Source organism: Festucalex cinctus, chromosome 14, assembly GCF_051991245.1.
Source record: "Festucalex cinctus isolate MCC-2025b chromosome 14, RoL_Fcin_1.0, whole genome shotgun sequence".
NCBI classification, from domain to species: Eukaryota; Metazoa; Chordata; class Actinopteri; order Syngnathiformes; family Syngnathidae; genus Festucalex; species Festucalex cinctus.
The window spans coordinates 16,681,559-16,697,873 of NC_135424.1; the positions used below are offsets into that span (position 1 = coordinate 16,681,559).

The 16,315-nt window shown below is 38.2% G+C and overlaps 1 protein-coding gene across 29 annotated transcripts in view; it reads right to left on the bottom strand.

Annotated features, from left to right (window-relative positions):
* LOC144001554 (neurexin-1a-like) overlaps window positions 1-16,315 on the bottom strand; it is a 235,382-nt gene that overhangs the window by 22,427 nt on the left and 196,640 nt on the right. For 16 of the 29 annotated variants that reach the window (XM_077496005.1, XM_077495988.1, XM_077495985.1 and 13 more), the window contains 3 exons: window positions 13,524-13,695; window positions 7,367-7,456; window positions 5,847-6,166 (listed from right to left, as the gene is read on the bottom strand). In XM_077496005.1, coding sequence (XP_077352131.1) covers window positions 5,847-6,166; window positions 7,367-7,456; window positions 13,524-13,695 — 582 coding nt within the window. The remainder of the gene's footprint in view (window positions 1-5,846; window positions 6,167-7,366; window positions 7,457-13,523; window positions 13,696-16,315) is intronic. The other 13 variants (XM_077495998.1, XM_077495997.1, XM_077496006.1 and 10 more) reach the window with 1 other exon arrangement.

The following is a 16,315-nucleotide window of genomic DNA, read 5'->3' on the forward strand; positions in this document are numbered from 1 at the left end:
CATTAATTGAAGGCAATTAACTTCAAAGACGCTGCTGGATTTTATTTTTTAGGTACAATGCAAGCTGCAAAGGCAAACGTTAACTGCCTATTTAAAGTTAACAAGCAATATCGATTCTGATGCCTGCGTATCGATACGTGTATCGTAAGGAGGCCCGCAACGATATATTGCCGTATCAATTTTTTTGAGCACACCCCTACAGAGCATCCACATAATCAGATCCCTGCCTTTCCAGGTCTGGATGTGTCATCCACACTAAAAACCACAATGAGCAACATGATGAGTCAGCGGCAACAAGACAAGACGATGTGCATTTTTAGGCACCAATTAGAAATCCCAAATGGCACACCATGACAGATGAACTTTTTATTTAACATTTCTCTTTTTTTTTCCATTTCAATCTGCCAATACATTAATTCCTCTGCTTTATTTGCCATTGATGGCTTGTAAGAAGATAAGATAATTTCAATATACTATTACAGCCAAACCAATGCTTTCATTATTTTTGAAAAAGTTAATAAAATAAAGATAATTCAAGAGTCGCATGAAAACTGTGGTTTCACCTTGATCTAATAGATGATGATGTCACCACGTAATGATCCCCTGAATGCCTCTTGAATTGATATTGTGCTTAACATAAAATGAAGCTGCTCTTCATTGATCATACAGATACAGATGGAATTACTATGATGCAATGTTGATCATCAGGATACTACAAATTAAATATAGGTAACCAGATTTGTACTACTCAAGTTGAAGTTGTGTAGGTTACAGCTATTCTTTATCGTAATGCCTTGAATATGTAGCATTAAATGCTTATTTGTGAAAAGCTGATGGGATTTATTTAATTAAGGGCTTTACCCAAAGCTTAAGTAAAACATTAATTTCTCCTTTGAGAACCAAACATTGAAATACGACAGCAGAGGTTTTTTGAACATAAGCTTTTAAAGACGTATATCAGCTTTCGGCTGACATTTTTTTTCTTTTCGGAAAATACATTTTTAAAAATGAACAAACTGTCACTGGATCTCATTGAGTAGTTGGCACAAAGCTCATATTCATAAATGATAAAGCCTAACAAGAGTTCTCTTATGCTCGTTTTGTCAGCAAATCATAAGAGCCAATGCCCTGTGAGAGGACAAAATGGTCAATAAAACATGCTGTAAAGCGGTAGTGTCAATATCACTGTTATGAAACATTACACAAAAAATCACTTAAGTTTCTTTCATACCATTCAAAGAGGGTAAGTGGGACAATCTGTTGGCCTCTGATATGCTACCATGGGAAATACCATGGAAAGATTATGATTTGATTTCTTTGAATACTGAAAAGAAACATTCCAAGAAAGAAGAGAAAATACTTGAGCAAAGCCAATGCAAATGCTCTCCTATTCACCCTGCTGATCACTCTGATCAGTTTAGTCTGTTTACTGTACATGCCAAGTCATAAACATGCATGTCAACACATACTAATGTGTGTGTTCAACGCCGTTAGTAAGGCACTCATGTGCCTCTCTGTGTGCTCAGCATAATATTGAAAGCCAGTTTCCATAATTGCCTCTGGTGACACCAAGGTGATGGATATGGTCTGTCATGGGCAGCGAATGCTGCAGGCCAGGGGCCGTCACAGCACCCCTGCCATCTGTTGGGTGTGACCAGGCCTCAGGTACACCAAGGCAAGATTACCTGACCAGTGCAGGGTGTACCACACGTCTCACCCACAAGTCAACTGGCTTAAATTCTGGCTCACTCACTACCTTAACTCATTCACTGAAGCAACCCACTTCGCTCCCAGCTGTTTTACCCACAGAATATTGTGTTCTATTGCTATAAAAACATGGAACCTACCAAAAGAAAGATTAGAGTCTCTTCTTTCATCAGGGAAGAAAAAGGTACACTTGAAACTGTTTCAATTTTAGCATTAGAATATAGCTAAGTTTCATCATCATTCAAAAACCTATTGAAAACACTGGAAAAAGAGCTTGTTGCAACATCGCTCTGGTTGATCTTTTATAGTCTGCTGTCACCTGTTGGCTGTTTTTGTCCTACCATAGTTTTAAGCGAACTCTTCATGTCAGAAGCTGTATCAAAACATAAAAACGTATAAATACATTTTTGGGAGTGAAGGACAAAGTATTAAAAAAACGTTTTTACACGTTTTTGTTTTCAATGAGGAAAAGTGGCAATGGATAGAGCTTTTTAAATACTACATATGACAGATGTGAGTGTTCACTGTATGAGCCAAGGTTGGTTTAAAGATGTAACGAGACAGAAAGAAATAAAGTGTTTTCAATAATTGATCAACTGTGTTAATAATTAAGTTGGAAATTGCACAAAGAGTTCCTATAAGGTGAACTGGAATGGGAAGTTTACTTGTTTGAGTTCAGTGTGTAATAAATAAATAAATAAATACATACATACATACATACATACATAAGAAGCCCTATTACTTTGAGTACCAAGCATAGTCACTGTTGAAATGACAAAGATATTTTTCAATCTCAGTTCTCCAGTTCAGATCTTATAGTTGTTGAGACATTGAGACAAGTGACGGGATCATGCAAAGCGTCCTGCTCTGGAGAATATCAAAGTACACTCAACAATACTTGAAATACATTCAAAGCATACATAACTGAAGCGGCAATACAGCTAGGAGTCAGTATTATGTTTAAAAATGTAATGATAGATATGATCTCCAGCAGAATTAAGACCAAATAATCTGCGGGTCTCTTATCATGAAAAGCTCCAGTTGAGGAGTCTGCGCTGCGTAAATTTAGATGCCCGCGGAGTGATTCAAACTGCAGATAAAGCCCAGGTCTGAATACCGGCACATGCAGGATTAGTGTTACATCTAAGATTGCAGCCTTCGCTTGTAAAACAATAATCCAGTCCAGGACCAAGACAATCAGAAGGATGCCTAAATGCAGCTACTGTAGCGACTGGATAAGAGAAGTAGTGCAGAGAAGATTGTAAAAAAGATTCACATACTACAGTTGCCAGGTCATCCACAACAACAGATTATTAACACACAGAGCTCCACGTAGTGTACATTTGCAGACAGCACAGCTACAATTGAACATATCCTGATTTTCTTGCTGACGCCTTGTTTTGGAATCTTCCGCAATGTCAGGGACTCTCAGCACACACTTGACATTTACAAGGAATGAGAGGAGCCACTTAGCGGCAAGAAAAAGTCGGCTGTGCTCACGCCCACAACGGTTTCAAACTCAGTTTTTAGAATGCACCATGCCGCACAGACAAGGGTCTGCGAAAATACCAAAACCGAGTCCAGTCAACCCTCTGTACAGATTTAGACTGCACCTCGCACCAGACTTGCACTGGGCACAAAAATAGAGGCCACATTTGATGCAAGGGAAAACAGAGCAAAACTCTTGTATGTTAAATCTTGTCTATCCCTGGGACTTGTGTAGAGGTCAGAACTGTGCCCTTCATCTCACGGATGAAGATCACTGTCAAGAGCAATAGCTGCACTGCATAGGAGCACTCTCTCCTTTTTGTTGCTTTTATTGTTCGTTTTGATTATGTGACAGCATTGGAATTCTTCCGAGGCAACTAAAATGTACTATATACTACAACTATGTGATTACTGGTAGGCTAAAGCTTTCATCTTCCCTGTGAACCAAAAGGTGTAAGCATATTTGCTAATAATGCAGAAGTGGACACAAGAGGTTTGAAACGAACAATCTGAATCTAATGGTTCCCACGAGTTAAGGCCTATTGAATTCAATAATAATAAAAAAAAATCCCAAATAGGACTTCAAGAAGATATTTTAAGGGGCGATGGAGATATTAGCAATGATGATATAACTACCACTATCAAACACGGCCTTTAATGATTAAATGTGTAAAATATTTACTAGTTGTAAAGTGTCATAAATGTACTCGTAAAATATTTTTCAAAGTATAAAAGTATTTAAGGTATTATTCTAATTTGAGTAACTTAACTCTTCCTATAATGAAATTTCTCTGAAGGTTTGTTGGATGTGTTGCAAATGTGCATGCGACTACACAACTAATGTTGTGTGACAGGAGGAGTGAAACGCTGTTGTAATTGCATGCAACATTTAAAGACAAGCAATATGATAATGCAAATAAATGATTTTCAACAAGTGATTCTCAAACATATTAACAGCTTGCCATGCCTATTTCACTGGGGCCACTCATGCTACAAATGACTGTAATGTAAACCTTGTTTAAAAGAGAATGATCACTGACTGGAAATGACCGTCAGATGGGAGTTAAACCAATTGGACAATGCTAAAAATGAGACCCATTCAAGGGTAAGGACTCTGAATGCATCTCTTTGAACAGAAGCCAGACACAATGCAACGTCCTGAGACCGAAACGTCCCACTGCAGGAGCTCTCAGCGGAAAGGTCGTCAGGTAGAATCAAACCATAGACAATGACATCTCCCAGTGCACATATTTTTTTTGTATGCCTCATTCATCTCGCTGCCTTCATTACAGAACACCTTTTTAATCAAGTGGGTCAACTCAACCCTCTGTTTAGTACAAACAGGCAACACCATTACACTAATTTGCTTTTATTGATCAATCAAGGCCTGCAACTTTATATCACTGAATGAAGAAATATTTAGCCGTTAGTACTGTCACTATTTTTAGAATTGATTACTCTATCGATTATTCAATCGATTAATCAACTAATCGGGTTCATTTTAATTTTGCATTAAAGTGTATTACAAACGAATTTCCCTCCCCTGATTATTGTTTATTAACCAGTGATTGGTGTTTATTTTGTACTTAATATTCATATAGTGATTTAAAAAAGGTGCATGGTTACCGGTTAGGAAATTGTTTTCCAAAGCAAAAACAGATGTTTGCAAATGTCATATTTGGATTAAATACAGACAGACGATAATCAGTCTTCTTTTATGAAGAACTACAGAAATCAGTAAACAATTACTGTTGATATGCTGAAATCAGAGGGTATTGAACAATTTTAAAATAAGAAAAATGGCTCCAAACAATTACTCGTTTATTAAAATAGTTGTTGATTAATTTTGATAATCGATTACTTGTTGATTAAGCGATTAATTTTGACAGCTATATTAGCCACGTAACACTGATGACAGATTTATTGCTGCACCAAAATCAATATTTGAAACCTCAATAATCTGTCAATTTTAACATATTAAACATTATTGTTAGAATATTTTGGATATTACAAAATGTTCACACTGAACAGTGGCCTCTGCATGTAGCATATTCAATGACATATTTTGCAACTTTTCTTTTACTAATAAACAATAATAATTCATTACATACAGTATATCTAAGACATTTAGTGCACTTAATGTCTGAGCAGATATTTAACTCAATTGCTCCCAAAAACGTATAAATACGTTCTATTTTAAATGTTATCATGGTCCTAAAGTCCCATTTATATGTTTTATTTTTTATTTTTATTTTTTTATGCTAGAGCATACAGAAGGCTTTGATGCAGCCTCTGAACTGAAGAGAATGCTTGAAGCAATGGTCGTTATTACAAAAACGGCCAGCAACCGGGGCCATGATGCAAAAAGCTCTTTTCCCCACTGTTTTAAACAGATTTGTGAATAATGATGAAACTTTTCTCGATTTTAATGCTAATTGCTGCAAAACGGAAACAGATAGAAATGTACTTTTTCCTGATTCATTTGGTAGGTTCCCATGTTTTATAGCAATTGAACACAATATTCTGTGGGCCTTGCAGAATCAGTCAAAATCCAGTAAAACAGCAGCGAGCGCAGGGGGTTGCTTCAGTCAAAATGGCTGGGAGTGAATGAGTTAAAAAAACAAAACAAAACAAAATAAAGATAAGCTTACCTGTTGAGGCTCTCGTGGTGTCGTCTGTTTGACTCGTCGACTAGATGCAGTGGTGGTGGTGAGCTCCATAATGCTTGTGGACGATTCGGACCGATTGGCTGTCGTACTTGACTGCGGTGTTATAGAGGAAGGCGACTCCCCTACAAGTCGCGCACTGCCCTGGATTTTAATGTTGGGGTCCCCCTCGGCGGCCATGTTGAACACTTTCAGGCCATTATAGTAGAGGCCTGAAAGCTGGCCCTGAAAGGACCTAGTCCGGTCTCGTTCCCAGCCGCCAATCTGTATAGTAGTTTGGCTGTTGAAGATTGTAAGCTGCCGCCCTGCGGGAAAACAATGTTACATATACAAATCTGTTGGATTGTAGACATTTTAAGTCAACAAAACAAAACAAAACAAAACAAAACAAAAAAAGACCAATTACTTGCGCAGGGGCTAATGAGACCAATAAATTACGGGTTGTAGAAGCAAACCCTGGCAATTTATTGCAGTTACTATGATGACATGCCTGCTTTATGGAAACAAAACAAAAATACAACAAATATAAAAAACACACACAAAAAAAATGCAGCTTTGCTAAAAGGTTAGCCTCATAAATTAAAATGAATTATAATCGTAGTTATGAAATGGAAATACGGAATATTAATATATTATATCAATATCAATATTATAGAAACAAATTATGCATTCATCTTCGTTTCTATAAGCAGGTTTTTACTTCAAGTTTTAAGATTTAAGAACTTGGAACACAGCAAGCCTAGAAATTATCAGTGAAATGAAATGTGACGTTCTAGTAGGAGGCATCCAGACTACTTTTAGCAAACACAATCAATCAAAGACTTGAATAAGGTTCAACATGAAGCAAAACACAAAAACATAAAAAAATAAAAATGTAGCGTGACAGTTGATTAGAGCAAAAATCAATAAGGAAATAAAACATAAAGGGGGTCATTTCACATTTTATGTGAAAAATATGAATTGGTTATTACATTGTAAAATCAAAGCATGCACTCAGTTTCTTTTAATGTTACAGTTCATTGATATGAATCCGTATACATCTTAACACAATATGTTAAAGGGACTGCAAAATTCTCACGCCAATTCATATTGGACTCTATTTATAATTTCTAGCAGTTTAATCACAAAAAAATAAAAAAGCAATTATCTGTCAAAGATATTTAAAAAAAATGTTTCACATGAAACTAAAAACAAACAAGACAATTATAAATACTATATTTATATTTATCATTTAGGAGTTTACAGCAAAATTCTACTATAATTTATAGCAATTTTAACAATGTTGAGATTTAAATTCATATTTATAGTCCCTTTAACCATAAGTTCACACACGTATTAAAACAGCTGACTACAAAATAAATACATTATTGAACAGTAACATTATATTAACTGCTGAAATCATTTATTTTATTCATGTTTTATTTTATGTTTAGTTTTTACAAAAGATTACAACAACTTAGTTATGATCAAGTTATTCTATTTGAAATTTTAATCAGTGATTTTACCTTTGTCGAGTAGCCATTCGTCAACTACTCGACCAAGTCGGAATGGGATTCGCTGTCTAGCAATCGCCAGGCGTTCGTTATCATTGTTGCCTTTAAAGTTTAAAGAGACATTTCAGTGGTTACAATCTGTAAGGTCAAAGGTTAAAGGTTCATACTGGTATAGCTAAACAACTGCACATTTACATGTTTTATATTGAAAGTGTTTTGTGTATTTATACCAAATATTTAATAAACCATTATTTAAACAAACATTTAATTTATTTTATCCAACAAATTAAGCCTACATTAATTGAAATTAAATGGGTTCATCCTTTAGATTAATAAAGCTACTGTGTGTTATCAACCAAAGCACATTACAAGTTTCATTGTCAAGTCTTATCTCCAACACATTTGTCTTTTCAATCTGAACATTTTAAAATGCTTTTTGCTAGTTATGTACATACATCTTCAAAATAAACATCACTTAAATTTATGTTATGTCACCCTTAGTTGTTGGTTTTAAAAGAAAGATACATTCAACACATTGCAAACACCAATCTTGTCATGAATAGCCTAGTTGACAAGAAATAAATGTCTATTTACAACATGTCATACATTCAACAATAGAACTATTCAGTCTGAGAGAACAACCTCAACCCAACTTCAATGTACATACTGTAGATTCATAGTTATGTTCTTCAATAAAATACATTTGACAAAAGCTACAAGGACAAGTGACTGTCACATGTTTGTGTGCGAACGGCTATTGCGGATGGAATAGTCTCATTCGGTAAATCAAAAAAAGTGCCACGGTAGGCAAGGCAATATCCTAAAGCAAACTCCACTTTTACGTTGGAGGACCATTCGGCATAAATGAGGACAAACTCTGCATCAACCTTTTGTCGGGGCCACTAACTTCACCAGAGCTAAAGAGTGAGCGAGTGCTTTCCCCTCTGCTATTGTCCGCAGAGATTGAATTCAGTCCGCTTCATTCTTCTTGCAGATTGACAATGTTTGTTCCATCAACTATATTAATTCACTCTGTGCAGATTAAAGATCTGCGAGCTAACAATGCTTTGGAGGTGAATGGCCTCCGAGTAGACAGGAACACAGAGACCTGAGGAAAAAGAGGTCTTGGTGGTAAAAAGGCGAAGAGACATTTTCCCATCACATCAGCTTGAATGACTACAAAGGCTCGGCTACTTTGAAAAGGATTTAAAACTTGTCTATGGAGTTCATTGAAGCTGGCTGCAGATTGTGTTGAGTTTTCACAGCTTGTTTCTAGCAATTTTTCTTTCTTTTTTGTTTTTAGAGGTACATTTTTCATTACAGTCTTCCCTCGCTATAACGCGGTTCACTTTTCGTGGTCTCGCTGTATCGCGGATTTTTTTTCAAGTGCAATTTTGCATATTTGTTTACAGTAATATACCCATTTTATAAAATTTATGAAGGTTTGAACATTGTCAATGTTTGAACAAGAGAGAAATGTGAGAACATGTAAATGCCTCAATGAGAAAAGTGTATAAATCGTGCGGTCGGGGATTTTAGAGCCTTAAAACATTTATAAGAGTTGTAAAACATAAAGCTAACTACTTCGCGGATTTCATTTATTGCGGGCATTTTTTGGAACCTAACCCCAGCGGAAAACGAAGGAACACTGTATAGCTAACACTATTTTTCTGCTTTTTCAGCTTTAAACAATTTCAGAAAAAAAATCATCACATCCCTTGTGTGGTGCAATTTGTTATGAAATGTAATATGACATTATTGGTAGCAGTCAAGAAGAATTTGGCTTTGGGACCAAATAATTGAATCCTTAAGTGGCCCAAAAATAAATAAATAAACAATATGGACAATGGTGCTTGTTGAAAGATGCTCATCTGCTTCCTGAAAACTCAACAATATAATCTAAACAGTATTTTGATAAATACTGCATTTGCAAAATAATAATTAAACAAATTAATTCCTCAATCTTCATCCATTCTCATTGGGTGGGCATGTTAGAAATATTGCCCTAGACTGAAATTGACAGCACAATTTATCACGCCAAGCTAGGAAAACAGGCTAGCGGAGACCCCGGTGTATGGTGCAATAATTAGCAGAAGTATAGTTTGATGATCATGTCATAATTATAACAATTATCTTTGTGACGTTAATTTCGGTGGACAGGAGAGCGTGATTGCCCAACATGGTGGCCCCCTGAGATGGATGAAAGTTGATTAAATAATCAGTTTAATTCTTATCCGACAAACACCATATCAGTCGGAATGTCGCGTTTGGAAACATTTACCAATGCATATTTCTTTTGTGATAATTTCACAATTTTACTAGTGATTTTCTCATTCATTTTCAAGTGAGATAGACAGTCATTGGTGACTCTGAACAGGATAAGTGGTAGAAAATGGACGTATGGATGATAGAGAGATCAACATTGATATCATCACCATATTGGTAAAGTAGATGCACAGTGACAAATTTATAGCTGATGTTGGTGTGTCGATATTGTACCATGAATCAGAATTGGTTTTATTGGCCAAGAATGTAAAAACACCCAAGGAATTATTTGTTTTCACAGGTGCAACCCGTGCGAGAAATCTCAAAATTAAGAATGACCAACAGAGGGAGACAGACCGTGAAGCCTTCCAGTTCACTAAGTAGTGTCCCGAGTTTCTTAGATGGGAAGAAAAGGAGACATGAGGAATGAAAGACATACATATTGCAATATATATTTTGTTTTAGTAGTTATTAAGATTGTTTTTAATTGCATGCTGATAGACACAATTGAAAAAAAGGATTAACCAAATGGTGAAAAATCCAAATACAGAGACAGTCACACAGGCATACAGATGATCCAAAATGTCTCTACTTTCTCGACTCTCGACTGTCTCTACGCAGTTTGGATGTTTGTCAAACGTGGTCAGTCTCATACTGGGGTCAATTAAAAGAGAACATAATCGTGTTATGATAATGTATTGATCCCCACTGTGGCACATGAACAATGCCATCCGCAGGGCTGCAGGAAAGTCCATTCATTGGGCCACCAAAGAGAGCCTGCGACTGTTGCCTCGCGGTGATTTGGTTTCGTATGAGATGGCCGAGCTTATCTACATTTCCAGACAGCAGCGATTCAGCTGAGCCGTCCCAAATGACCTGAATTGGTCTCATTCATTTCGTTTTGTCTTTTGGAACAAAGTTGTCAGTACTATACAGATACTGGGGTATTTCTTCTATCACTGGAATCTTAAAAAAGGCAAAGCCAGACAAATCTCACTTTTATTTTTTATGAATTAATTTCCCATTTTTTCCTATGGTGTCCACTCTACTATACTTAAAAGTTGTTGCATGCAACCTGAGCAGGTTCATGAACAGAAGAGAGGTGGGGAAAAATACAGCAATGACACTTTGAAGAAAAAAAGCTAACCCCCACCTCCAGCCCACTCTGCATCCTGAAAATCAGACTCAACACTGGGAAAAAAAATAATAAAAAATCGGACAAGGGGTGAGATGGACAGAGGGAGCAGGGTTGGTCAGCTTGAGGTAAAAGGTACAGAGAGGGGGGAAGTGAAAGCAGGGAGAGTCATGTAAGTGCACCGTGTACTGATAACAGTAAAAAGAATACGGCCAGGCAGGGAGTTCTCTATTATCTTTGTGTGCAGTGCATGCTCATTGGGTACCGTAATAGGATGCTGCATGGTGCCCTGCGGGCCTGGCAACACCATTGTGTTGGTATTACTTTCATGGCCAATACACTGGAGAAGAAGCCCTTTTTTCCCTTTCTTGTTTTTGTTGCAGCCCAGCCTTTTGTGTGTGGCGTAAAGCAGCGCAAGAATAAAAGCAAGAAGTACAGCAAACAGAAGTGCAGTTATGTATCTTGCACAGGAGCTTTGAATTTTAGATTAGAATAATCACGCTAAAGATTTTTAATGGGCCCTCTTAAGTATGAAGGACGAGACTTTTTAATGAGATTACGATGGCCGTAATATAAGTCTTGGTGGAACAATTATTACTTTGCTTTCGGAATGATTGCTCCCTCTGATGCAATCTGCACCTTTCTGTCTCTTGGACTTGCCAACCATCATTTTGGCTGTCTGCTTTCCTCTATTGTATTAACTTTATCTGCGAGCGGCCAAGGGTTACTATTATGAGTGTATTAGTGGCATACTGTACATGGATAGCCTACTTGTCATACCAAAGGTGGGCTGAGTGAATAATGGCTTGATGTGTCGGAGGTGAAGGGGGGAACCAGATTGGATCTAATTAGCCTGCAATTAACTGAGTGAACATGAGATACCATGTTGGACTTTCAGTGCCCAGTATGAGGCCCCGTTTACACGAAAGCAAAGCCGGCTTCGTTCCTCAAACAAATCAGAAGTGTCTCAAGACATGCGAGTGTCCAGAATAAGACGCCTAGGACGTTTAACGGCTGTAATATATATGCCAAGTCTGGAGTGGCGCTGTAGTGCTGCCAAAGGGAGTTAACGGAAAGCGTAGAAGAAGAATCAGAGAAGAAGACGAATCATTGATCAGAATAGCCGATAGGCCAAGACTTTTGAAGCTGCCATATTGCTCCTCCCAACAAACGTTTCCCGGCATACGATCCTAGACATTTACAGTATTGAAATTAGAGAACATTTGAGACAGTATTTAGTAGAAACAACAGGGGTCTAATTGCTTGCACGGGCATGTATGGGTTATCGACTATCCAGTGATACAAACACAACACAGAGAAGTGACAATGATTCAAGTACAACAACGTCACGCAAACATGAACAAGATCAGGAAGTTGCACGAAACGACGATGACACGGCTCGCCGCCATTGTTGTTGACAGACTAGCGGTTTGTGCGCAGTAACATGAAAATTGCATCATCACTGGAGGAGTATCCCGCTTCCAGTCCCATTATGGTGTCCACATTGGAACGTATGAGGCGCGTTTAGACTAGTTTCTTAATATTACCAGCTTATATTATAACTTACTAGTTCCTAGTTAGGGTTAGAGAGTTAGAATTTGCTTCAAAATCCAAACTACTTGGATGTTAACTATAGGATTCCAAAACTGAGCGTATTCAACCTCAGAGGCTCCCTTGATAAAATATTGTAGAAGACACCAATGTCCATTATTGAGCTAAAGCTATAGCGAAACAAGGTTGACAAATAGATCCATCTTAAGCAGCAAAATAGGCAAACAATAAGCTTTCACCAGCTTCTTTCTTTCATGAGCACTGTCTGCCTTTCCAATGTTTGCTGTTCCTGGTTTGACTATTATCCCTGCCGTGGTTTCTCGCCGTCTGCAACATGTCAAAAGTATTGTTGTCCATGGCATGTTTTACCCGAGGCGAACAGGAAGGATTGAGCGCATTTGACCATCTTGTTTTTGGATTGATGCCACAGTCATTGCTAAAAAGGTCAGTAAACATTCTGAAGAAAAAAACAAAAAACATTTGTCCTACTGCCCAGACATTTAATCCACTTTCAGACTCAAACATATGATCTTGATTTGGACCTGGATAGCACACTCTTTGGGTGTACATATTTCGATTAATACTTTGAAGTGAAGCATCAGGATGTGTCTACATTATGTTGGAGCATACTCAGTGTTTCACATTCATTTGTCCACAGTAGCTTTTGTCAAACCCTTATGCAGTTCAGATAATAAACACTATGACATTTCAATACTTTTAAATGCAATTAACATGTAAAGATTGCACAGAAAAATACCAGTGTTGCTGGGAATCCATTCATATTATGTCAACATCATGCAAAAATACACAACAGGTTCAGCAACTATATACATGCGATTCAATTTCATTTGATTTTACTGGTGCACTATAAACTCTCAATTAAGATTGCAGCCTTGTTAACACATTAAATGTAGCATGTAGGCAGATTTTAATCTACATACTCAATTAGTTACACTGTCAACAGCGTGGGTGGCTTCCCGTTCGGTAAAAGTTGTATTTGAAGAAAACAAAAACAACGTTAAGAAACATTGATATGCACAGTGTGATTAAAGTATGCATGAAAACACTGGTATTATTCTACACAGCTGCTGGAAAGAGAATAACCATCAACATTACATAATCAGAAGAAGTGCAGTTGTAATGATTCGCTTGGTCTTATTTTAATCAACCTTAATTAGCACTTAACACATGCTTCTCAAGGGAGCGTGGGTCACTCACCTTGGGGGTAGCGCTCAATGACGGGTAGATCGTCCAACTGCAGAGTGGCATTACCCCCACTCCTCGTAAACTTGACTATATGGTACTTTCCGTCGTTTACAAACTTTGACGTCTCCTCAATGTTGATGTCGTCTGTTCCAACATTAAACACAACAGCAATGTTTCCTCTTTCCTGGAACAAGAAGAGCAAAAAAAAAAAACACAACAGGGTTGAGAGATTATTTCATGCCCACAAAATGGCCTGAATGTTATGCGTTTTGCAATTCATAGACAGTATACTGTAAATGTGATATTTAACTGGATTATTTAACATAAAAAAAATATGTCTTGTATTCTGTCCTCTCTAACAATTAAAATTTCAGAGCTACAATGCCCACTAAGGATGGACCTTTGACTACACTTCCTTGAGAGAAAATTAATAATCAAGTAATCAAGACAAATCTTGTGCTCTATTTTGCCACAATGGCTTCAAATCCTGATTAATCAATAATAAACTCCCCATTATAAAAGGTTAGTTATTAGATTGAATAACCCTAGTGTGCACTTCATCCCATTTATTTATTTAAAGCAAATATGGCAGCTTACCCTATTTAGAGTGAAATATCGCAATATTCAAAGTAACTGCTAACATTTAAGAGCAACTGTAAGTCTTAATGATGTTTGAATTCAGCCCGCAGAGCTCAACATGAGTCAAGTTCCTCGAACAATTTATGGTCCAAGTTGTTAATATGTACTGCTTAATCAATTTTCAGTGAGTGTGTACGCTAGCGCAAGCCGCTCTCCCCTCTTTGGAGATTCAATGAAGTGAGCATCTGGTTGGAGGCTGAACCTATGTAGCGCTGCAGCACTCTGCATGTCATTATCCAGTCAGCACGGCCAACACTGCTCTGCATCTCAGTCTCTTGCCATAACTCTCTCAAATTAAATAACCGACTGCTTTCCAACACCTCATGGTCCTGGTTCTGTTCAAGTGTAGATAGTTCAGACCTCATTTAAAAAGTCAGAATCGAGAGTGCAATCACAATCATTAGTTCTGTTTATTTTTTTGTGCTTTTGTGGTGATGTCCAGTTTGCCTAACCTGATGCAGTACTTTTATGATTCACTCTCACCAAAAAAATAATACACAAAAGCTAATGTAGTTGGCCTCGTGTCATACTTGTGCGGTGTGCAAGTATGATTGTCAGACTTTGACGTGGCAGTAAAAGCTTGCGTATGAGTTAATTTGCGTCAGGTTGAGTGATTTGCGCCCCCTTTAAAACCCTTCAGGAAGAAACAGCAGATGTGCAGCGAGCAGCATGATACCTCATGTTCTGATTTTGAAAATGTAGTCCAAGAGAGTACGAGATTCCAAGAGACCCTTCTTAGACCTTCAAAATCTGGACACATTAATACGGAACTTCTTAGTAACTGGCAGTCTTCTGGGACCAACCCAATTAAAATCCTGCTTTAAATAGCTCCCTCCAATTTACTTTTAATGCTTCCCATGGCCTTGTTACGGTTTACAAATGATATGTCTATAGCATAAAAAGAAGACAATAGAACCCATTTGATATCAAGCAACATTTGAAGATGAACAGAAAAAAACGTGAGGTGAACAACAGTAACACGCTAGTGACCTCCGAGAAACTTTTTCCCAGCGTAAGTCTACAGCACAAAGCGCAGTCTAACTGTGCGCACGGGTAGAGTTTTCTTTCTTTTGGCATTTTAGTAGACTTCACATAGGTAGAATTGGGCATAATGGGCCGTTTGCGCCATTATACGCCTTTGTCGGATGGAGCAAAGCCTTTTCCCAGCCAATCGTAGCAGCACGCCTCATTTGCATTAACATCAGGGCGGTCGGAGCGCATGAGGGCTTGACATTGTGGAAACAAAAAATAGACTCACTGGGGTCCCTTGTATGACATTGGCAGGTAAACTGCAAGATTTCCCTGTGCGGATGATGTGGCGTGGGCAATTGGAGACTGCCTTGCACCCACAACCGTGCGTCCTTGTGTGACCCCACGAAAATGGAGATGCGTCATTTTTACGCTGAGCGCAGTCTACTTTAGGTGAGCAAATTATAAAGTGAGTCGGTGGTGCAGCAGTACCGTGTGCCGGAATGACCACTCAAGGCACAAAAACAAAGTTGCGTTTGGTTTTACACCGAGCGCACAGACATCCATCCATCCATCCATCCATTTTCTTGACCGCTTATTCCTCACAAGGGTAGCCTCTCTACTGGCTCTGGGCAGTAGGCGGGGTACACCGGACTGGTTGCCTGCCAATCGCAGGGCACACAGAGATGAACAACCATCCACACTAGCGACAATTTGGAGCGTCCAATTAACCTGCCATGCATGTCTTTGGAATGTGTGAGGAGACCGGAGTACCCGGAGAAGACCCACGCGGGCACGGGGAGAACATGCAAACTCCATCCAGGAAGGCCGGAGCCTGGACTCGAACCCGAGTCCTCAGTACTGGGAGGCGGAAGTGCTAACCAGTCATCACCATGCCGCTCCACACGGATACCAGTCTACAAAAATAGAGCCCTTCCATTATTAGTAATGTAATTTAGAGAAGCCTACACGTGACATGTATAGCACGTCAGGAATATTCTCTATTTATATCATAATGTAAAAAAAATTACATTTCTTAAAATTGGTTGGACTTAAGCATGCATTTCCATCAATCCTGGAGCTTTAATATGTCATGGGCTCATGTCAGAGTGATTGATAGCTGCTTATATAAACCACGGCTATACTACAAATTCAGGGCTGCTCGCTTGTGCTGCCTCATGGGAGCATACTGTATG